We start from the raw sequence: 24459 nt of genomic DNA, 5'->3' as shown, positions 1-24459 counted from the left end.
CCATATTCACCGGACCGGTAGATGAAGCCTTTCTGGGCGGGCCAATAGGACCAGGGCTAGTGTGCAGCGGAGTTTGGGTGAGCGGCGACACGTTCTGGCTTGGACCGGAAGCGGAGTGAGAAGCCTGGGAAGCTGATCTCGTTACCTCATGAGATACGGAGCGAGGTTTCATTGGTGTGGGAGCCTTGGGCAGAACAGGAGTTGCGACCGCTATTTGAGGCGAGGCGTGATTTTGCGGGGGTTGGTGAGGGAGCACAGGAATCGAGACGGGATGCTGTTTCTTCATAGGCTGAGTCGGAATAGGGGCTATAGGAGTTGCGGTTTTAGCAGCCGCTTTCTCCTTTTCTTCTTGCTTAGACTTTTCCTTGGCGTCACGGTCGGCCTTCGCCTGAGCTGCTCTTAACTCCTTTTCTCTCTTATCCTTCTCGTGCTTTTCTCTCCTTTCTCGAGTCTCGCGTTCCTTAAGCTCACGAGCCTCTTGTTCCTTGCGTCGCTGTTCCTCCTTTAGCTTCTTCTCGCGTTCTTTTGCTTCGCGAGCTTTGCGTTCCTGTTCTAGTTGTTTTTCCTTCTGCTCCTGAGCACGTCGCTGCCGCTCAGCCTCCTTTTTTAACCGCTCTTCTTCCTCGGCCCTTTTCTGAGCATCTTTCTTCTTCCGCCTTTCTTCTGCCTTGGATCTGGCTTCCTCGACCTTCCTTGCTTCTTCCGCCAGGCGAGCCGCATCTTCTGCCGCTTTGGCAGCATCGCGTTTCGCCTTCTCCTCGATCTGGGCTTGCTTCTTCTGGGCCGCCTTGTCTTTTCGTTTCTGTGCTTCCTTTGCCTTCTTGGCCTTTCGTTGGGATTCTTGCGTTTCTTCTTCTTGGAGCTCTTCAAGAAGCTTATCCTGACGTTCCCTGGCGACCTTTTCTCGATATGCGGTTAATACTCTCTGTTCAAACATTCGCGCGGCAAAGATCTGAAACATTCGACGGCCTTCTTCCATACGTTGCTCCTCAGTCATAGTGTCCTGTATAATTCATCAGCCAGAAGGCGCGCCTACGGTGGATGCTCGCTAGCTACCTCTTCCTCTTCATAGTCTTCATCCTGACTATACTCCTCCTCTTCCTCTTCGTCCTCCTCCGACTCGTCATCCTCGAGAGGTGGGTGGTTGTGAGGGTTAGGTAGAGAAGCACCATTAGCAGTGTGGCCGTATGCACCGGCGTAGTGATCTTTAGCATCTTCCTCGCGCGCCATTCTTCGCTCGGCTAGCTGCTCCATCATTTCTATGAACTTTTTGCCGTCGTTCTTGAGTAGATCGTCTGCTACAGTAAGAATTCCGCCTAAAACATGTTATTCAAACACGCTGGACACACGTATGAATCGGGCTCGTATGAAGCAGCTTACCTTTAACAGTGAGACTTTGACCAAAATTAAAGAAATCGTTAGGATATTGGTCGCGAGGGATCTCTTCAGGCTCATCCTCATCCTCGTCCTCGTCATCCAAACCATCTACATCACTATACTCTTCTACTTCATCTTCCTCGTCTTCGTCGTTGTCCACGTGTTCCACTATGCGACCATGAGACGGGTGATGGTTCGAAAATCTAGACGGAAGGGCTCCGGGGGGGTGTAGTCCGCTCATAGGTCCGAATCTCTTAGGTTCGAACATAGGAGGCGCATTAGGATGGTTGTGAGGTTGATTCGCGAACGATTCCAATTCTTGATAGTATGCGTCGTAGAGACCCTCTAATTCTTCTTCGATTGCTGTCCGTTTGCGCCCGCAGACAGAACAGCTGCATGTGTGCTTCTGCTGTTCCTTCATCTTCTTGAGCACCGCGTCTTTCTCAACCTTGACCAAGGATTTTCGTTCTTCCTCTCCCAAACCCAACCAGAACTGCTTGATACGTTCTCGCTCCTGCTCGTTTGAAGTGTTCCATATTTTCTCTTTAGATATACCGGAGGGGTTATTACTAACGGGCTCCTCGATCGTACCCTTCTTCTTCTTTTTCTTGGACTTCTTAGAAGCCTTTTGCGCTGAGCCGTTGGCAGATTCGGGGTGCTCATCGTCACTCTCGGTCTCATCTCCCCAGTCCTCGCCATTGTGCGTGTGGTTGTCGGAGGGAGGGATTTCGGTCGGTATGGTATTTCGCGAGTAGTGCGCGTCTTTTCTCTGCGACTCTGTTCCGATAGGTAAAGGCACGCTGCTCGTAGATGCGGGACTGGGGAGCCCATTCGCCACGGCCTCTGCTTGTTCGGCCGCAGCCTTTGCAGCAGCCTTTGCTCGGCGCTTTTGCTTCTTTCGATTTACCGGCAGCGCGGGGGGCATGTCGGCAGCTGCAGGGATATTGGTCGGAGCACCGCCTCTGGAGGATGAGGTTGTCGTAGGCGATGGCTGGGGTGGAGGAGTAGAAGCTGAAGACTTGGGAACCGATATATACTTGGTTCCATCCTTATTTGTATATTTCGCTGTAGCCTTGGAAGTCGGAGGCTGGGGACCCTGCGCGGCCGACTGTCGATTGTTGTTTTTGCCAGGCATTCTCAAGGGAGGTTATGACGCGAAAGCGAGGGGAGTCATGTGCGATCTACTCCTTGGAGACAGTCCGAGTTAAACAACTCGCTGACAGGCGTTACGGATTGATAGATACAGATTTAACGGTATCACCTAAGATAGAAGAATGATTAGCTTCCGGATAGGTCGGTATTATGATCGATTTGTCAATTTGTCGACTTGTCGAAGGTGAATCTGAATGAACCGTAGTTGTGCCCCTCTCGAGCATGCAAATTGGCAACTGTCCGAACCGGAAATAGGTACTGCAATCTACGAGATAGTGGGTTTTTGTATCTAACCTTGGCACCGTAAATATGCTAAAGAGTGCAACGCCAACAGGCCTGTCGGAGTGATGGCTGATCACCTGGTGCGAATTATGCTCGGTGGTCAGAGATGTTGCTGTAGTCGGCCAAGGTTTTGGGATGTTGGCGTTTCTTGCGTCTGGCTTTTCCATGCAAAAGACGTCGAAATCTCAGGTAGGCAGGTACTATGTACCTACAATCTCGAAAAGCAGCTACTTTGGCTTGTGGTACCTCTACGCCTATTGGGTCGGTTCTTCCAAAACTGTGCTAAAACCTTACATGTAGGTACATGGCCGCTTAGGTAAGGTATCTTAAGTAAGGCCTCCCTAAAGTTACCACAGCCTCATCTCCATCAGCCCCCCAGTTTTGCCGGTCGGCAAGCCGGGGAATAAGGTAGTCACATGATCTTGAGTAACCCCTCCAGGATTCTACTATGTACAATACATAGAAGCTGAGGCAGCCCAAAATTCCCAGCAATAAGGTACGCCAATACAGCACCCTGATGGCTGAAGCTGTAAGTCGTCACTAGTTCCGCTATCACAACCCCTTGACCCGGGCTCATTGAGGTACCAGCTCTACATATCCCCCAACGTCCAACATTTTATTTAGTTATACCAGTTTAAAACATGATAAATAATCTTATTTATGACTCACCGGTAGTCAATATTATTGTATTCCGTATTCTTAGAATAACTGTAACTTTTATTTGATATCTATATCAATTGCTTATTTGTCTTTAAAATAAACAACTAACCTAAACCCATCTAATTCAAGAAACATAGGTAGGTAAGTAGGTACATAGTCAACTGCTAATTTCAATGTGGATATCATTACGCGTAAGAAATACTGGAATGCGGGTTTGCCCAAGGCATTCCTCACATCTATGACCATGTGCTGGGTGAAAGGAGTTGCATCTTAGCGTCCCAGCGTCCCAGCGTCCCCCAAACAAATTTAATGGTTTCAGTTATTCCCCACGGGAGACATGTGTATCTCGCCAAGGCCAGCAGACTACCTGAAGCACCTGGTTTGTATGTACTGGCCGTGTCCTGCTAACACTACCAATAACGATACACTGAATAACATGGCTTGTGCTACATCACGATGACTACCTACCTAAGGTATGACTACCTAGATATTTAACCAGGTAATCAATCAACAAGAGAGGTCTTACCTACATGTAGCACGACTTATCACTTATCAAACTACGGTGCTGGGAATCATGTACGAAAATTGATACATAATTACTGCAAGCCAATGGCGTTAAGCCGATGTTATGTTCGACCTCTTCTCCATGATGATCGCCTCAATAAAGAAGTGTGGTCGGACACGGTCATTATACATATGTACATAGTATGTAGCGACTTACCAGCGGGTTCAAGTGGGATTAAGAGGGGAGTATGCAGCAGAGACATGCACCATTCCAATTTTTTGTGCTGAGACCTGCAGCCGTTGGGCGATCATAGTCGGGCCAGTGCGACGAAGCGGGAGCGGTCAGTTTGACAGGCTAGCTCGATTTGATTTCTCGAAGTTGACGAATCGATATGTCTCCTGTCTACCTATGTATTCTGCATAGGCTATCAGATATTAAGTGAATGGACGAGGAAGAACCACTTTGCATATTATTGGGTTCCACTCCAGTCATCAATTCATTAATTCATCATCAAACATCCTTCGTAGCAATCAGCAAGTATGTAACAGCGTATATCGTTAACTGGTCGAATAGCAACGAAGTAGCATCGCAGTTTTAACATATAACTGTTTATTCTTAATGCTCACTGGCTCTTTCATAGTTTACGATCTGGCTGTCTAACAGCCAAGTCACTCACCAGTTGTTAAAGTCAGCATCCATCATCCTACTATCCCGAGTTGTGTCGGACCAATTGCGCCGGGAAAATCGATTCTGTTCATAACAACCCCCTTGTTGCTTATTGGCTAACTGATGCTGTGGCACGGCCTGGGCAACTTGTTTGATCTAGCCCAGGTCCTTGTAACGTAGCGTTCTTTCGGGGTTTAGCATAGCTACAGCTGAGTGGCGGCATCTCGCAGCTTTACATCAGCTTAGCATGTTGTGTAGAAGTCATGGTAAATAATAATGGTAATATTTTTCGAGGCCGGCTTCTCATCTACATACACGACGGAGGGAATTATTTATATAAATTGAACTGGACTCGTCCCCCTGTCTAATCGTAAGGCTCTCAGAGCTGCTATATTAGTTTAACACAGCTGGACACATTCGCGACAACGTTAAGGTCCGGCGTCGAACCCGACCAATTGTATCGTTCTATTTTTGAAGCTGAATTCCCAAATTACAGGGGGACAGCACCGACAAGGGACTAAAAGGAACTCCAGGGAATCCTTTAACGGAAGGCTTTAAATTCGACCGCGAAACCCGGCTCTAGTGTGCAGGCCTCTCGTATTCGATCAATTTTTTCTAACCCAAACATACTTAAATCTTCAGGATAACATAACAAACAGAAGGGCAGCAAAAAAGAGTATAATCCGAAGAAACGAGACAATATTTCCATTGGGAAATCTGGAAATACCCAATATCATCAACGATTAATTCGTTATTAGAGCCCGACCAGGAGACCCGTTGGAAAGCTCCCCTTATCCCTATCCAAAAGTTAATAACTTAAACGAACTAAACTCACATCAACTTTTTGTCACCGGAGGCCTTATATTTGCGCTTACATATTTCAATCCCAATCCCAATCACAATCCCAATTCCAATCCGACACGAGGTGACGACCCCCCAAGCCGGGGATAACGAGAAATATACTTTCGAATCCGTCGCTAGTCCACGCGTCCTAAAAACACAAACCGAATCTAGAAGTTTATTCCGACAACGAGACATACGATACGAACTATTAGGCCCCCCTTGGGATTGGTGCACTTCACTTCGCGTCGAGCAATGGCGAGTTCAACTCCGCAGAATGTTATTCGCAGGTATGCTTTCACCTTGCCTGTCGATCTCTTTTCGGATGTCTTCGAAGACAACCATCACGCGCACCCCACGACGTCACCCCCTTTTCCCATATTATCGTCGTTCTAGCCCCAGGCTTACCGACCTATGACATATTTTTTTTTATCTACAGCCGTTCGCATTCGACTATCATCGCGTTCTAACTATACGAATTAACACAAAACTAATTGGATCGCTAGGAAACTAGTCATTATTGGCGATGGAGCTTGCGGCAAGACCTCTTTGCTGAGCGTCTTCACGCTTGGATACTTCCCAACCGTATGTTTTCCCTTCCCCTAATCTCTTTTCATTTCCGTGCTTCCGGGCAATCATTCATTAACAGATTACATATAGCACTACGTAAGCAGACATCACCACGGACCCTACCATGAGCCTACCTGGCCGACGGACTAACGATTCTCGCGCCCCCTTAGATTCCGACCGTATTTGAGAACTACGTAACAGATTGCAGAGTCGACGGCAAGTCGGTACAATTAGCATTATGGGATACGGCGGGCCAGGAAGACTACGAGCGATTGCGACCGCTCGCATACTCGAAGGCGCATGTGCTACTAATAGGCTTTTCGATCGAGTCGCCTGATTCTCTTGACAACGTGAAGCACAAGGTCGGACAACCCTCCCCGCTTCTGCTCAACTCCCGTTCCACACTACGAGTAACAAGAGACAACGGAACGATCCTGGCTAACAGCAAAACAGTGGGTAGAAGAAGCGACAGAACGATGCCCCGGCGTCCCTATCATCTTAGTAGGACTAAAGAAGGATCTACGAGACGACCCAGTAGCGATCGAGGAGATGCGCAAGAAGAGCCTAAAGTTCGTGACGGAGCGGCAAGGCGAGCAAGCCGCGCAGGAGGTCGGCGCGCGCAAGTATCTCGAGTGCTCGAGTCTGAGCGGGGAGGGTGTCGACGACGTGTTTGAGGCCGCCACCCGCGCCGCTCTCCTCACCTTCGAAAAAGGCGAAGGCGGCGGATGCTGCGTTATATTATAAGGCGGCGCAGCGCAGCGCAGTACGGCACGGCACGGCACGGCATGGTACGGTACGGTACGGTACGGTACGGTACGAACTCGACGCGACTTGTAGAATGGGCCACGGGAATCGACACACGAACACGAGCAGGAAATGTCCCCGGGGATCAGATTTAAACCAAAAATTGGGTGTTCACTTAGTGGAGTTTGGCTTAGGCGGAATTGAATATTTATTCCGAAATACTATTTATTTTCCTTTCGTTTTGCTTTTGTTGGAATATTACAACAGGAGGCCGAAGAAGAGAAAGAGGAGAGAAAATGAGGCGGAGGCGGAGGCGGAGGCGGAGGAGGAGGAATAGGAGGCCCTCGGATTATGCGTGCCGGAGGAAGCAATTGGGGATTGGGATTCATAACAGCCTGCAATCTACCTCGAACGAGACGAGCTCTTGTCAGGACCTACAAACTACGTATCCAGCATCACGACCAATCTATCCAACCCATCCCACCTATCTATCGAAACATTCAAGGAGAGCTATTTCCATTGTGATATCATTCACCCTCGCTCACCCACAGACGAAACCACGATGACAGACTACACCTGTATCTAGGTTGGAAACAGACTGAAATGAACTGAACTGATTAGGGAAGCCGATCCTGTGGGGTTTCCGGAAATCCCAACCTTCTCTATCGCGAGAAGATAAAGTACCTAGTTATTGTTAATAAGGAGAGGCATTGAACCAGAGCATTAATTTCACATTGATAATAGTCCGCCTCTAACGTAAAGTGAAGCATAAAGGATTTCGGCGAAGCGTTCCCAGCAGTTTCAAAGTGGATCTAGTATTTACTTGCTTTCCCTTACTCCTTTCCATGCCTCTTTACCGAGGATCGGGCCAAGAGGATCGAGCAAACATACATGAAAAAACAAAACACACCTACTTCCCCAACTAGGCATGTCCATCACTGCAAGCTACTGTAGGCGTTGCATCTGCATCCAGGTATATGATCGAATGATGTAATTGATTGCGTCTTCCCACGTCTCTACCTGCCAAGGTAAAGTGGCGATCGGATGGGAGGGGGGGAAAACAACGCACGCAGACGTGCTCAAAGTTTACGCAGCAGATATGCAGCTAATAGTTCATTGGATATGGTGGTTTCTAGTCCACGTAATGTCGGAGACGACTCTATGTTACACGAATTCTAGACCGGGAATTCGGATGCGGGCCGGATGAGGACTCCTCACCGGGTCCAGCCGTGATTCCAAGGCTCTCGAGCCGGTGTTTCCGTCTGTGGTCTCGCATACTCGATCGGGATGCTGTTGTGTCCGTATACACCTTTCTTTTCCATAGCCATGCGATACAAGTATCCCTCGTCCCGCGTGCCAGGTCCACTAGTCTTGCGCAATTCCTCGCAGGCATTATGCATCGATTGATACATCCTACGTATCCGATTAGCAAACGTATCGTCACAACACAGTATCAAGAAGAAGAATGTATGCGAGGTTAGACGTACCGCTCCAGCTCATGCGCCTCCCTCTCCCGCTCCTTGCGCTGGTACAATAACCAGGCGCGATGAATAGTCCAGTGACGCAGCGCACGATTTCGCGCGAATCTCAGAGGGGCGGGAACGGCACGGGGCATCGAAGCTTTCAGGTTCTGGATTCTGGGATCAGGGCCCTCGCCTTTCCCTCCCTTGCGCTTCTTTTTCCCAGAGCCTTTGCCGCCCGAACCTTTGCCGCCTGAACCTTTAGCACTGGAGCCTTTTCCACCACCGATCCTCGCATTCCGAGGAGTCGTGGTATGTATCTGCCGAGAAATAGGTGTGGAGAAGAATGGCGATGAACATGCTGCTACAGCCGTCGCGGCAGCAGGCCGGCCCGAGGACGGGCCATAGAAGAGACTGGGGAGAGGAGTAGTCGATGGGAGCCTCATGAGGAGGCCGCGGAAAGTAGGCGTGAACATCGTGCTTAAGCCTGCGTATCGGGTATATTTATAATCGTCGCTATGTCCGCTCGTCCAAACTTATGGTCTTTGATGACGGCTCGTCGTTGCTACCTCTCTATTCGTCGATTTCCCGTTTCTGCCGCGATTCAAGGCCACGAGTAACTGGCTGATAGCTCGAGCGCAACCTTCAACCTAATCCTCGATATCTCGTTCACCCTCGACCTGCTCTGATGCTACTCCTCGCGGCTGCTGTCGTTCCTAGGACTTCGACTCTCCTCCAACGTCGTAGCCTTCTTATTTTTCGCCAGATATGTGCTCCTCGCACTTCTACATCAAATCCTCCAATGTCTCCGGGGATAATCGGGTCGAGAATAGTTCTAGGTGGGTTGCTTCAATTGATCAATTGAAAGAAAAAAGAATAATGTGGATCAACGATTTTCCAAGCTACATACATGTACATAGGTACCTATGTAGGTACTGGATAGCGCTAAGTGGGGGCCCCTGTACAGATACAGAATATGGACCTATGTACATGTATGTACATAAATTTGTTGCAAGGGAGGCGTGGATATATCCAGCATGTCACGTGGCTCCCTATTTGTGGAAAGGGGGCCCATAGTACTTTGATATATATACATGTTAAAGACATTTATACCTTGCTTCATAAATATTATAAGTCAAAACACCCTTACAAAAGCCACCCTAATAAAAGCTACCTTAAATTTTTAAACTTTTAAAATAAATACCTTAACTTTAATTTAACGTTATTTAATTAAATTAAATTTAATTAATTTATAATTTATTATATTTTAATAATAATATAATTTTTTATTATTAATTTAATTAATAAAATTTTATTTTTTAAATTAATATTAAAATTATTAATTATAATTATATTACTTAATTTTTAAATTTTTAATTATTTTTTTATAATAACTTTAATATTTATAAATGTTAAATTTAAATTAAATAATATTTTACGTTATTTTTATAATTTTATATTTATTAATATTTTTTTTAAATATTTAATATAAACTTTTATTATAATTAATTTTATAATAATTTTATTAAAAACTTTATTAATTTTATTAAATAAAAACTTTATTATAAATTTAATAAATATTATATTAATTTTAAATAATTTTTTAATTAAAATATTAATATTTTATAAACTTAAAAACGTTATTAAAAAAATTAAAGTTATATTTTTAATAAAATTAAACTTTTTTAAATTAAAAATAAAACTTAAAAAAACTGAAGTAATATTAAAAACTTTTTAAAATATAAACTAATAATTTAATAATTTATTTTAATCTTTAAAATAAATTTTTATAACTTTTTAACTAATTAATATATTATATTTAATTAAACATTTTTTTATATTATTTAATAAATCGTAATAAATTTTTTTTATTAAAATTTATTAATAAGTACGTACGTAAATAGGAATAATAATAATAATAATAAAGTAATAATAAATAAATTAATGGTATTAAGATTGGTATATTAAGATATTTAAAGAAGGAAGAATTTATTTAAGGCTAACTAAATATTGAACAGGAGTTGGTATCTCCTGCAGAGTATAACATATCACTTTAACGTTTAAATCCTCGTAAAAGGCCTTAAATAGCTAATGATAGCATTATACTTTGGAAGAACTATAAGGATCTACTAATCGAATAGGATATATAAGATAAATACGCAAGATAAGGCCATAAGCTATAAATATAGGAAAATAACAAATATATCTATATTAAATACATAACTAAATAGTAATAATCGTGGCTATTTAATTAGAAGAATATAACAAATATTAAACCTTTATATGGCTTGTAACCTAAGATTACATAATAATACCCTTGCTCTTGGCGATGTGGCACCACACTAGTTCAATATAACATATTTTTATATTTCAATAATAATAAATATCCAACCCTTTTATCTAATAAAATCGGATATTTTATTTTTTTCTTCCTTATTAATAATAAAAGTACCTTATTATTAATAAAATCCTTTTATATTAATATTATACAATTATTATTTACTTTATTTTCTTTTTATAATTAATTAATTATAAAATATAATTAAATAAATAAAACCTTATAATTTATATTAACATATACTTATATTAGTCTAAATATATACTATTATATATTTATATTTTTATATATTTATAATTATATACATTTATAATAATTAAAGAATAAAATTATAATAATTTAAATTAAGAATTATCTTATAAATAAAATTACACTAATATATATTATACCATTTCATTTTTAATATATCCTTTTTTATTTCTTATAATAACTTACGTTTAAATTAATATTAATAATTAACTTTAATAACTTATTATTACATTAATTTAATATTATTTCTAATTTTTCCGCATTTTACCTACCTTTTTAAATATAAATCAATTTAATTATCTTTTATTAATATTTTTATAACCTTATTTAAAAATGTTTTTATTATCACATCTGTTAGATTATAATTATTATATATTTATTAAATATTATTAATTTCTTTATTTTTATACAATTATCTTAAAACTATAAAATTAATTATTAATCTTTTTTTGTTAATATTACCTATTTAAATAAGATATTAATATAATAAAAAAGAATTTATATATAAAATAAAAAAGATTGTTAAAAGGTTTAATCAACTTAAAATAATATTAATAATATTATAAATAACGTAATCTATATTAAAACCTTATACCATTTTATAAATTTCATTAGCAAATATATTACATATAATACGTTTATATTTAGTAAAAAACTAATAGATAATATTATTAATAAATTATATTTTATTATTATAATTTATAGGTTTTTTATTATTAAATATTATAATATAATTAATTTAAAAATTTATATCCTTATTATTAACAAATAAACCGTTTATAAAAACATATAAACGTAAGTTTTAAAGATTTAACTTTACATACTTAAAGCTTTAATCCTTATAATTTATTTACCATTTAATTTTTACATTAAAGATTTTAATTTCTTTTAATTTAAATTTTATATATTATACTATCATAAAATAATTAAAAATTACTTTAAACTAATAAATAAATATAATATAAACACTTTTTACACGTTATTTTATAAATTTTTTAATCATATTAAATATCTTTAAATCCAATTCTTCTAACCTTTTTATTTATCCTTTCTAAATAATAAAAATTATTTTTTTATAAATTATAATTTATAATTTATTAAAATTTTCAACTATACTTAATTTTAAAATTTTTTAAAATTTCGCCTTAATACCTACCTTTATAAAAACTTTATTCTTTTCAATTAAAAACTCCACTATACCAATATTTAATATATTATTTATTTATAAACTAATAACTCTAAATAATTAATTTAACTTTATAATTAACAAATATAAATTAAATACTAATAAAATTATATTTAATTCCTTTTAATAATACTTAAAATAAATTTTAAATTAATATATATTTAATTTTACAAATTTATATAAAAATTTAATTACTTATAATAATATTCTTTTAAAATATTTACTTTTTAATTTTAAAAATAAATATATATATATTATCTTTTATATAAATATTTTAAATTATATATACGCCATAATAATATTTTAAATTATTACCTTTATACTTTATTATTATAATATAAATATTAAAATTAATATTAAACATTAATTAACATATTAAATTATTAGAATATATATTATAATAAAATTTTTATTAAGATTTTTATAACTTTATACCACAAATTATAATTTTTTATATAATATTAACATATTCTTTCCTTTAATTTTATAAATTATATAAAATTTAAATATAATTATATTTTAATAAAATATTTTATTATACATTTTAAATTATAAAATATTATTTATAAAAAGAATATTAAATTCTTTTATATCAAAAATCTTATATAACTTTCTTAACACAATTATTTTTCTATTTAATTATAATTTTAAAACAAAGATATAATTATTTTTTTCCTTTATATTAATATATATTATATTCATAATAAATATATTTAAATCCTTATTAAATATAACCTTATATTTATTAAGGTTAAACTAAGATAATAATAACAATAAATAAACTTTAAAACTTTTTTTTAACTATATATATAACTTAACATATATATTCCAAAAAATTAAAATACCTTTTAACGCGTTTAATATAATAATTACATCTTTATTTATAATAATAATAACCTTATATAATCCTTCCCATCCGCCTTTTTTACAATAAACTAATACGTTATTATTAATAAATAATAACATAAACAACATTTTTAAAATATTTAATCCATTTCGCATATTTATAACGTCGCAAATAGTTTTTTACATTTTGACTTTTTTAATTTCAATTATAACTTTTTATACCGCTTAAATCCTTTCTAATTATAATTACATAAAAAAAAATCTATATTAATTTTTAAATAAACGTTAAAAACCAATAAAATAAAAATAAAACTGTTTAAATTTACCATATCGTTTATAACTTTAACTATTATTTATAAATAAATTTTTTTCAACTCTTATACTTCTTTAAAAATGATTTTATATATTTTCTAAATTAAACTATAATATTTTTTTACCTTACCAATTAACCAATATATTTTAATAAATACTTAATTATAAATAATTTCTATAAGGTAAATTTTATTATAAAATTTAACACTATCGAAATTAATACCCGCATTATAACTAAAAACGTCTAATAATCCCAAATATATATTAATTTAATATTATTTAAACATTTCCCAAATTTCTTTAACAAAAATACTTTTTATAAATCAAGCTATTTAAAACCTTATTATTACATTAATTACATAAAAAACCAATTTCCTATTTAAATATATAATATCAATAATCATTTTATAATTAAAATTTATATCAAAATCCTTAAAATTAAACTTAAAACATTAAAATACTTTATCTTTAACCTAACAATAATAATAAAACTTATTAATTTTTTTAAAATTTTTAATATTTACCTTATATTTTACTTTATTAAATAAATTATAAAACTTACTAATAAATAAATAACCAAAATATATATACAAACAACACAATTTTACCTTTATAAAATAAATAACATCATTAAATTAAAACTATAAATATCCCCATTTTCGCATAATTTTAATTATTACACTATTTTTATTAATTAATTAATTAATAATATTATTAAAATATACTTTTAAACAATTTATATCTTTAATAAAAAAAAACAAAATATTCATTTTTATTATATAAAAATTTACTTTACTAAATAAGATATTAACTATCATAATTCCCAATAATTTAATAAATAAACTATTTCTAAAACATATATTAATTTTACTAACATAATTAATATTTAAATTATTACAATATTTTAAATTTTCGTTAATAAAAACTTAATATTAATTTTTGCTTATAATTAACACTTACATTACTCCTATATCCAATATAATATTTTAAAATATATTTTTTACATATTAATTAAAAATAAATATAATATTAATATTAAATTTATTAATAAATTTTTTAAAAATTAACATTTATAAATTAAATTAATATTAAAAAAATTTATTTAAAAAATAAACCATAATTATATATTAATTTTTTGGCTTTTTTTCTTTTTTAATAAATTCTTTAAACTTTTTTACGTTAAAATTTTTAATACCTTCGTATTTAATTAAAAAAATTACATAATTTTCTTTTACCTAATTTTTCTTAACCTTTTATTAAATTTTAACCTTTTTACGTTTTTTTTCCAAATATTTAATTAATTAATATTTTTTTTTTTATATACCTAATAATAATATTTTTAATATTTTAACATTTTTTAATAAATATTATATTTATTACTTTTATTATTATAATAATATTTTTAATTAATATAATATTAACTAATATTATACTTATTATTATTACTATTTTTACTATCAATACTTATTATAAATTAATATATCCCTTTAAAATTCTTAAATATTTCAATAAATATTTAAAATTTATTAATTAATTTCTTAAAATAATACAATAAAATAAATAATATATATTTATAATAAATTACTACTTTCCCTTAAAATCAAATCCAAAAATACGTTAATATAATAATAATTTATTAAATATAACTTATAATACCTTTATATTAAATTTACCCTTATTTTTTTTTAACTTTTATGTTATAAAAAATAATAACTATTTAATTTTAATGGTATTATATCTTATTTTATTCCGTATTAAAATATTATTTTATAATTATATATATATTTATAAAATATTAATATTTAAATATATTATAAAAAAAATAAATTATTATTTTTTTAATAAAAATAATAAAAAATATGGTATAAAATTATATTTATTAAATTTTTATCGTATAATATACGTTTAAAAAAAATCAAAATTTATTTTTAAAAATATTATATACTTCCTTTATATAATTATTTTCATTATTTTAAATTTTTTTAAAATAACCTATAATAATTAAAAAGTATATTTTATTAAGAATTTATACCGGGAGAATATTATAATAAGTTTAAACCTATTAATTACTAACGGGTATAAAGGTTTGGGTAAAAAAATTAAATACTTATAAAAACGATAAAATTATTTAAGAAGAAAAATCGTAATTTTCAATAAGTTAATTTTTTCCATTTAATTTAATATTTAATAAAACCGTTAATATTATATATAAACTATCTAATAACGGTTTAAAAGGTTCAAATATATTTTTTACAATTAAAAAAAGGGATTATACCTAGTTAATTTTATATTTAAAATTATATCTTAAATTATATTTTTATTATTTTATAAAAGGTACGGATAATTTTTATTAAGTTAATAAAGAAAAGGGAAAAGGGTTGGATAATATTTAAATATTACCTTAATTATTTTATTAAATTTATATTAATTATTATAAATAATTTGATATATTTTATAATAACGGGTTAAGGTTAAGTATATAGGGAAGGGAAAAAAAAAGGTATGTTAAAAGCAATGGTTGGTTATAAGGTTAAAAAATAAGTTTTAATTATTAAATTAATAATAAAACGTTAAAAATTAATAATAATTGGTTAAAAATAAAAAATAATATTTATTTTAATTATAAAATAAATAATATATATTATAAATTAAAAAGAAATAAGGTTTAAGGCGTAATATTTTATATTAAGGTTTATTTTATAAATATAATTGTATACATTAACATTTATAAATTAAAAATTACCTAATATTATTATATTAACATTTATAATTATATAAACGCGTATATAACGGGATATACCAATCTTTTTTTAGTTTTATAAACCGAAATTTTTTATATTAATATATTAAATTACTTTACTTTTATTACCTTTAATTTAATAATATTTTATATAAATAAATTATATAATAATATAAAATTAATAAATATCTTTATATAATTAACGTTATATTTCCCTATATAAATACCTTTTTATATTAATACACTTTATAACACCAATCGTAATTATTTTAATAATATTTTAAAATTATTTACTATAAATTTTTTAAATTATTTTTAATACTTAATTATTACTTTCTTAATTAAACATATATATAATGTTTTATTATTAATAATTTTAAAATCTATTAATATAAAAAATATTTATATTATTTTTTATTTAAATATAACTATTTAGAAATTAATTTTTTTTTATTATATTATTATATAATTAAATATTATATTAAATATAAATATTTAATTAAAGAAATAATTTAAGAATTTATATAATTTATTTATATTTTTTTATTTAATAAAATTATATATAATATAAATCTACGTTTATGTTAAACTTTCTACTTATATTTTTTAAGATATAATAAGAAAGATTAATGATATAAATAATGATAATTTTATAAATAAAGAATTTAAATTACAATAATTTATTTAAAATGTAAATAAATTATATAAAAAAATAAAATTATAATTTATTATAAATTATGAAAGTAATATAAAAAAAGGTATTAATATTATTTATATTATTATAATAAAAATTTTTAAATTAAAATAATAATAATTTTTTTAATTTTATTAATTTATATTATTATTATTTAATAATATTAATTAATATTAATAAATATATATATAAATAAAAATAATAATAATAATAATAAAATAATAATAAATAAATTAATAATATTAAAATTAATATATTAAAATATTTAAAAAAAAAAAATTTATTTAAAATTAATTAAGTATATTATATTTTTATATTTTAATAATAATGGATATTTAATTTTTTTACTTAATAAAATCAAATATTTTGTTTTTTTTTTATTAACGATAAAAGTACTTTATTATTAATAAAGTACTTTTATATCAATGTTACACAACCATTAAATAATAAGGTATTTTTTTTATCAACGGTTATAATATAATATTAACGGGTTAAAAATAATAAATTATAAATACGATTAAACGATATAATATTTAATAAACATTAGCTTATATTATTTAAACTTAATAAAATATTTATTAACCTTTTAAAAATTAAATCGACTTAAATTAAACGAGAATTAAAGTTAATATCGATAAAAAATAATGTTACGTTAAAAAAAAAACTATAAAAAAAAACCCGTAAAAATACTTAAAAAAAGCTTAATAAATAAATATTACTTTTAAATTAATTAAATTAATATTATTAAACAAGAGTTGGTATCTTTTACAAAGTATAACATATCATTTCAACGTTTAAATTTTCGTAAAAAGCTTTAAATAATTAATAATAACATTATACTTTAAAAGAATTATAAGGATTTACTAATCGGATAAAATATATAAAATAAATATATAAAATAAGATTATAAGCTATAAATATAGAAAAATAATAAATATATTTATATTAAATGCATAATTAAATAATAATAATCGTGGCTATTTAATTAAAAGAATACAATAAATATTAAACCTTTATATGGCTTATAACCTAAGATTACATAATAATACCTTTGCTTTTGGCGATGTGGCACCACACCAGTTCATTATAATTATAATTATTTATTAAAATTATTCCTATTATTTATATTATATTGATCTCGTATGCTACAAAATAGATATGTACCAAAAGGCGGAGCCAACGGTTAACCCTCTTTAAATTTCTTCTAGAACTTCAAATAGCTGTTTAAGTATTTGTTCCTTTAGCACCTCGCTCAGCCGAGTACGTAGGCTTACAGACCCTTTCTGGGATCGTGGTAGTCCAGCCCAGACGCCTTGACCGAAAAACTCTGCCTCTGCTTGGTCCCACTCCTCATTCGTGACATCTCTGCTTTTGAAATCACGGTTTCTCATAACGTGCCATCCAAGCCGGAACTTGACGTCCCTATTTTGTGCCAAATCGAAGTAGTCACGCTCACTTGCCGAACCGACGTCGAGCGTGTCCGGTTTTGTGATGAGCCCCAAGGTCCTTTCACCACGAATATCAATCTCGCGTGCGTGCTGGGTGACATCCTGCAAAGCAAAGTTGCCCTGAGCTGAAACCACAGCCAGTATAATACTCCGTGGATTCTTCATGTACGACAGCACTAGCGATTGTACGATCGCAGCATCCTCAGCGGATTGCTCCCTATTACCAGCACGAAAAAGTCCCGGGAGGTCGACGATTGTCAAGTGAGGCTGAGTTGGACCGGATAGTTCGATACGAAGGACGTCCTTACAGAAAGTTCTACCCTGATCAGAACCAACTCCCATGACTTCTTTGGCCTTATCCACTAAGGCTCCAATATTGAAGTTGAAGTTGTCGGGAATCTCGGAGTATTGGAACTTCTCAAGACGTTCCTTTTCTTCAGCCGAGCGATCGATACCAGGAGAAATAGACACGCGACATTTCTCTTCAATGTGCTCATTAGTATGTCGTAAGATCAGTTCCGTCGCGAAACGTGTACAGAGGTTATCCTTGGTCGGAAAAGACATGCCCGAAATTGCCTGCAAAACAGAACTTTTACCCGATGACTGATCGCCGCAGACGACAATCTGGGGAAGATTGACATATCGGTTAATTCCCATTGATCTCAATTTATCAATAATATCCATCAATATCTTGTGATCCTTAGACTGAAGCGACATAGCCGCTCCTTGGGGCGCCATATTGAGGCGCTGCTGTTCACGTAGGAGTTATTCAGTGTACCTAGGTAGGTATGCAAGGTTCTAGTTCAAAGAGGGGAGCTTGGAGCTCGATATCAAGGGGAACACCCCTCTCTCAGGCAACCCGACTTGGTTTCCCTCAATATAGAGAGCCTGCTTATCAGAGGAACCTATTGATGCAGGCTACCGTAGCGTTGGCTTGCCACGTTGAGTACATATGCACGCTTCCCGCATGTAATAATGGTGGCCTGCTTATTTCTCAACTGACTTGTCACATCCGGATGCTAATCATGTGGCTTACAATAAGTACAGCAATACATCTGTTTGCTTTTACAGCGCAGACGGGACCGGAGCCTTGCCATTTCAACACAGGTACCTACCTAGGTAAGTACATTTAATACCTTAAAATTACTGTTCATTTACCATGCAAACAATCACCCATGTATCCTCTCTTCGAAAGCGTTGAACAGTTCTGGAAACGCCGGCTCGGGCTTAGAACCGTAAGGTATCATCCGCACCATATGCCGTCTCTCTCCATCCGCAAAGTCAGGTACCGCGCTATGTGCTGCAGCTCTTTGATCCCAAACCACGACAGTTCTTCTTTCCCATTTGATCCTACAGCTAAAATCGAGACTTTTGATATGATCGTGTAGGAACTTCAGGAGGTTATCCGACTCCTCCGGTAAGAACCCCTCGATCTTGCGAGCGATAGTTGGATTTACGAATAACGAGGGTTTACCCGTGACAGGGTGTTTAATAACCAAGGGATGCGTCGTGTTGACAGCCTCCTTCAAGGCACGCTCCGTCCCGATACGAGCAACTTCTCCAACCGAAGCCGACGTGTGATAGAGACTTAACCCTCCAAGAAGCTGTCTAAAAGTAGGTGACAATGCTTCATATGCTGCCGTTAGGGATGTGAAGGCCGTGTCGCCGCCACCAGATTCTGGAATTTCAAGAACCCAGAAAAAGGTTGTTGATGGCACATTTGGCGTGAATGTCTGGTCGACGTGCCATAAGTCGTACGCTGTGCGAGGGCCGAGAAGTGTTCTAAGATTACCACTGCGGTCGCATTAGTACCAGCCATCCCGCATCTGTCTAGACTTCGCACACTTACGCAGTTTCATCCGCATACACTACATGGAATTCTGGGCTTGTTCCCGCAGGATAACCCATCGTAGGATGCTTATGCAAGGGTCCGTAATACTTCACAATGTCTCGTTGTCTTTCGAATCCAATGTCTGCAAAGTCTTGATCCCTCTGCATTTAAATGTTAGTAATACTTTTATCGACGTGTCTAATTCGAGCCTCACAAAAGCCAAGACGCCTCTCTCGGCTGCCAGCAAAGCAACTTCATCTAACCCTGCTGGAGAAAGCTGGCTTAGTTGGACGCCGGTGATCTCTGTCCCTAACCTCGGCGTGATGTTTGTTATCTTCGCGTTCGCTTTAAAAATGGCCGGTTTCAGGGGGTCCGCGCGGCTACCCGGCTCATCCGCCTCAAATGGAGGAACGTCCAAGGTAGGCATATACCCATCTGGCCTGGTTGGGAGGTAAGCTGGATACAGAGGGTCAGATGACATGTTGATAAATTATTCCTGACTTCGCATGTCGTTTGAAATTGAAGGTTACTGGAGCGCCGGCTATTGAAGATGTGTGAAAGTTCCAGGGTCTGTACCGGAGCCCAAGCTTTCTATGAACATGCCGTTCTCGCCGTTCACCGGCCGGGTTTCTCTAAAAGAACCATGCTCGGTCTCTGCATTCCCGACATGATACAGTAGACCTAGATCCCGGTGGGTCATCAATCGGACCCGACATGGATTAGATAGGTCAACTTTTCATCACGACATCGGCATGGTAGATGACGGCATCTTGGCTTGGGTTAGAGAGATCAAATACCGACCGTACGGTTCCAATAACTACGAGATACTATTACTGAAGCTGGGTAGATAATATTAGGTAGTTATTCATTTTATAGGCCGTATTGTACTAGTGTTAAATAGGCCAACTCTCAATGCCATGATTATAGCTTGAATGTCATCATAAACCGGCCTATGGTAAGTTCTTGGCTTTTTCTAAGCAGGTCTATACTAATAGTAAACAGCTTTATAATTAGCATGCTACCAATAGTGTACCTAGACATGTCTTGAGACTTCGTCCTCTTGAGAATATCAATGCCCCCGACAGTGACCAACTGATAGTTTCTCCTTTTTCATCTAATTCCAACACCCCCGGATGACTGAGTTAATGGCATCAACCCCGTCAAGTGAATACACGGGCAAGCCAAGCCCTGACAATCAGGCCGATGTGCTACATACTGCATCACCAACATGGCTCGGAAAGATACACCCTTATTTCAAGAACCCAGAGCATGTCGTAGTTTTCAAACTTGACGTCTTCATGTTGACTTGGGCCTTCGTCGCTGGTTTAATGAAAGATATGGACCAGTCAGCAACAACGCAAGCCTATGTCTCGGGCATGAAAGAATCGCTTTCGCTCTATGGAAATGAGCTAGTCGAATTCACCACTTATTTCTCCATCGGCTACGCGCTCTTTATCGTTCCAGCTCAAATGATACAGACCCGAGTTCGCCCCTCAATCTTTCTACCAATCTGTGAAATTATCTGGGGTGCACTCACTTTGGCGACATATAAGGCGCCAAATGCGAAAACTATTTTTGGGTTGAGGTTCTTCCTGGGTGTTTTTGAGTCAACGTCTTGGCCTGGCCTCGTCAGTCTAATCTTCAACTGGTATACACCGAAAGAGCTTGGCAAGCGACTGGCCATATTTGGTGTCAGTGGTGTGGCTGGTAGTATGTTTCTAGGCATTCTACAGGCCGCGCTCTATAAAAACCTGAATGGAGTGAATGGTCTCGAGGGCTGGCAGTGGCTGTTCATCGTCTCCGGCGTTATGACGATGGTGTGGGGAGCCATAGGATTTCTGGCCATCCCCGACTCTCCTAAGATCACTCGAGCTCTCTACTTGAACACTTCCGAGCGAGATTTAGCATATATAAGACTCTCTAAACACGGAGTGACAACTTCAGAGCTAATCCCATTCGATCTTCTCGTTCGAAAGTTCCGCTCATTACTGAAAAGCCCCCTTACGTACATGTTCCTCGCAGCCTACCTTCAATTCGCCTGGTCGCAACGCGCCAACTCATACTTCCTCCTATATCTCAAAGATGTTACGGACGTAACTGGGAAACCATTATATTCAACCTATACGGTGAACCTCATTCCTCTCGGTGGCTACGCTATCTCGATCGTCTGCAACATTGCACTAAATGCACTAAGTGATTGGAAAGGCTGGCGGTGGCAAGTCTCGTGTGGTGCCGCTGCTTTACAACTAGTAGCAACATCTGTTCTGGCCGGATGGCCTAACTCGCATGCTACAATCATGACCTTCTATTTCCTCACTTTTGCTACGGCTGCTTGGGGTTACGCACTCGTCGCGTGGCTTGCGGAGATACTGAGGAAGGAACCTGAGGCGCGGTCGATCATCGTGGCCATCGCCATTACGCTGGTCTATATTGGGCACGCCACAATCCCGCTTCGCGCGTGGCGAGTGTCTGACTCCCCTACCTATCCGATTGGGTTTCCGTTAGCTGCAGCGTTCTGCGTAGGAAGTATAGTATCTATGCTAGGAATACGATTTTACGTTGATAAATATCCAAACCTCTTAGAATGGGGGTTGGACTGGAGAGAAAAGCAAGATGGCGCTGTTGAAGAGGCATCTGATTCCGACCACGCGAATAGAAAACAAGTTACGAGGCAAACAACACAGGAGGTTTGAACATCAATGGCTTAGTTGACCTAGGAAGAAGATATTACTATCAATGATAAAAGCTCATCTATATTTCCTAGGAATAATAGTCATTACTATCTAGCAGTACCTCATGACTGCCTCTACTCAGAAAGATATGACCCCAAAATAATTCACCCATTCTTTAGCCTGTAAACAGCCTGCGGAGTTTCTATTATGCTTAGGATTGATTTGACTTAATTATACCTAGGTATTTAATAGAGAAGCGCCCACGTGTGTTTCAGCTCACAGAGGACAATATGTATGCTCAGATGGGTAGTTGACACACCCCTTACCTATTCAAACCAACCGCAGTAGAAGCTGCAAGTTTCCCTGGATGAATAGTTTTAAATCCGCCATTTCGTTATTAAGAAAATGTTACACTGATAACATCACCTTCCCTACAGCCAATTAAAGTCTTTCAAAGGCCAAACAACGGACCGTCGCCGGAATGGATAACAGTGTTCCCTCCCACGACATGAGGCACAGCTAACGCCACAAGCCACTGATAGTCATTGAGAGACCCTATGGATCTAAGCTTATCTTGGTGGAGGTATTGAAGATTTCAGCTTTCACGATATTCGATATACGTGTAATAGGCGTACGAGGACGGCCCCCATCTACAGTATGACGAGCCTTGAGGTCTTAGCTATAGTAGTATGGTGGTACGACTGGCTCTATTGTTATTCAGGTCAGATAGATTGGCACGCTATCGGGTATAAGACCTATATGCTCCGGTCGATTCCACTTCTTCCGCTTATACATGTCTACCAGTTTCTGTCTTCTAAATCAACATTTACTTTCGAATAAAGCCAACTAAATTATGGCAGATGTACTCTTCTTTTCCTTAACGCCTGCTCAGCAGGAGAACCTTTTGAACAGATCTGCAAAACAGCCTCCGGATGGAATACAGTCTAACTTGAAAAACCCATAAAATTTTAATGATGGCGGCTTCATATTGACGTCGTTTTGCCTAGCTATCGCAACGGTATTCGTACTTATGCGGCTTTACGCGAAAGTCTTCCTCATTGGGCGAGTACGAATCGAAGACTGTACTGCTTATAGCCTCCTGCTAATCTTCCCTTGAATCTCCTTGCCAACATAGTCTAGACTTAATAAGAACCGGATACGTACGTTATTACTTTATAGTTGATGTTGCCTTGTTCGACGAGTTGAAAGCATTAAAAGAGCATCTTCGTAGGCATAGCTTATTGTATTTACAGATTAATTATCAATGACCGATGGACGGGGTGGATCCTGTCCATGGACTGAACCAGTTTAGAAAACCGAACTTGGGTACTTCATCAACTTTTGATATCATATAGAAATTAAGTAAGCTTAATAAGTGGTAGAATAGCTATTGTCCACCCGTAGTGACAGCTAAGTTGGTTCAAAGGCGCTTAGTCACTCAATGAAAAAAATCGTTCTAGTTAGTGCACTAAATTTAGCGTACATACAAAGGCTTTTTTTATTGGTCGCCTAAAAAGAATTCTGCCGGCTGGGGCTGATTGTATTGTATGTACAATTAGACACCGCCTAAGAAGGCCCATAAATATCTGGGGCCTCTCTCCACTTCTAATGCTTCTTTTTCCTTTCTTCTTCATACTTACCTTGGAAGAAGAATCCTCGCTCAAGAAAAAGGATTCTTAAGAGGGGAGACCTGCATTGCACAGCGCGGAGTCGATCCTCTTCTATTATCCTTCGTGGATCGTAGTTTCCGCAATTTTTGCTTTTCTGATCGTTTTCGTTTTCGTTATGACCGGTGCCTTGAGCACCGCCATGAGGAAGATGCTACCTTGAAAATAAATGATTGGTCTGGATAAATATTAGCTGAGGGACTAGAACAGCAATAGATAC

The 24459-nt window shown here is 35.3% G+C and overlaps 5 protein-coding genes across 5 annotated transcripts; 2 read left to right on the top strand and 3 right to left on the bottom strand.

Annotated features, from left to right (window-relative positions):
* The first annotated feature begins 5544 nt into the window (after positions 1-5544).
* F4813DRAFT_89704 (Rho2 GTPase) lies at positions 5545-6944 on the top strand. Its single transcript, XM_049249017.1, has 5 exons — positions 5545-5772; positions 5989-6067; positions 6143-6148; positions 6223-6414; positions 6506-6944. The coding sequence occupies exons 1-5, from the start codon at positions 5738-5740 to the stop codon at positions 6794-6796; spliced, it is 603 nt and encodes a 200-aa protein (XP_049099022.1). The 5' UTR covers positions 5545-5737; the 3' UTR covers positions 6797-6944.
* A 782-nt stretch (positions 6945-7726) lies between these two features.
* Positions 7727-8845, bottom strand: F4813DRAFT_89763 (uncharacterized protein). Its single transcript, XM_049249018.1, has 2 exons — positions 8284-8845; positions 7727-8209 (listed from the first exon to the last, which is right to left on the bottom strand). The coding sequence occupies exons 1-2, from the start codon at positions 8730-8732 to the stop codon at positions 8011-8013; spliced, it is 648 nt and encodes a 215-aa protein (XP_049099021.1). The 5' UTR covers positions 8733-8845; the 3' UTR covers positions 7727-8010.
* An 8805-nt stretch (positions 8846-17650) lies between these two features.
* Positions 17651-19026, bottom strand: F4813DRAFT_89673 (P-loop containing nucleoside triphosphate hydrolase protein). Its single transcript, XM_049249015.1, has one exon. The coding sequence runs from the start codon at positions 18805-18807 to the stop codon at positions 17815-17817; it is 993 nt and encodes a 330-aa protein (XP_049099020.1). The 5' UTR covers positions 18808-19026; the 3' UTR covers positions 17651-17814.
* Positions 19007-20801, bottom strand: F4813DRAFT_89677 (taurine catabolism dioxygenase). Its single transcript, XM_049249016.1, has 3 exons — positions 20115-20801; positions 19919-20061; positions 19007-19863 (listed from the first exon to the last, which is right to left on the bottom strand). Exons 1-3 carry the CDS (start codon positions 20379-20381, stop codon positions 19239-19241), a joined length of 1035 nt encoding a protein of 344 aa, XP_049099019.1. The 5' UTR covers positions 20382-20801; the 3' UTR covers positions 19007-19238.
* A 244-nt stretch (positions 20802-21045) lies between these two features.
* On the top strand, positions 21046-22593 carry F4813DRAFT_390024 (major facilitator superfamily domain-containing protein; the record flags this gene model as incomplete). Its single annotated transcript, XM_049246946.1, has 1 exon — positions 21046-22593. The coding sequence occupies one exon, from the start codon at positions 21046-21048 to the stop codon at positions 22591-22593; it is 1548 nt and encodes a 515-aa protein (XP_049099018.1).
* Positions 22594-24459: the final 1866 nt, after the last annotated feature.

This window comes from Daldinia decipiens, assembly GCF_022478715.1.
Source record: "Daldinia decipiens strain CBS 113046 unplaced genomic scaffold F4813scaffold_19, whole genome shotgun sequence".
In the NCBI taxonomy this organism is placed as follows: Eukaryota; Fungi; Ascomycota; class Sordariomycetes; order Xylariales; family Hypoxylaceae; genus Daldinia; species Daldinia decipiens.
The sequence above is the reverse complement of the archived record's forward strand: the minus strand, read 5'-3'. Positions and strand labels throughout refer to the sequence as shown.

Coding starts and splice junctions, on each gene's coding strand:
- F4813DRAFT_89704 (XM_049249017.1), top strand. CDS start 5,738: ATGGCGAGTTCAACTCCGCAGAATGTTATTCGCAG. Junction 5,773..5,988: donor CCGCAGAATGTTATTCGCAG/GTATGCTTTCAC, acceptor TTGGATCGCTAG/GAAACTAGTCATTATTGGCG. Junction 6,415..6,505: donor TTGACAACGTGAAGCACAAG/GTCGGACAACCC, acceptor ACAGCAAAACAG/TGGGTAGAAGAAGCGACAGA.
- F4813DRAFT_89763 (XM_049249018.1), bottom strand. CDS start 8,732: ATGTTCACGCCTACTTTCCGCGGCCTCCTCATGAGGCTCCCATCGACT. Junction 8,210..8,283: donor GAGGCGCATGAGCTGGAGCG/GTACGTCTAACC, acceptor TCGGATACGTAG/GATGTATCAATCGATGCATA.
- F4813DRAFT_89673 (XM_049249015.1), bottom strand. CDS start 18,807: ATGGCGCCCCAAGGAGCGGCTATGTCGCTTCAGTCTAAGGATCACAAG.
- F4813DRAFT_89677 (XM_049249016.1), bottom strand. CDS start 20,381: ATGTCATCTGACCCTCTGTATCCAGCTTACCTCCCAACCAGGCCAGAT. Junction 20,062..20,114: donor AGAGAGGCGTCTTGGCTTTT/GTGAGGCTCGAA, acceptor ATTTAAATGCAG/AGGGATCAAGACTTTGCAGA. Junction 19,864..19,918: donor GTGTATGCGGATGAAACTGC/GTAAGTGTGCGA, acceptor ATGCGACCGCAG/TGGTAATCTTAGAACACTTC.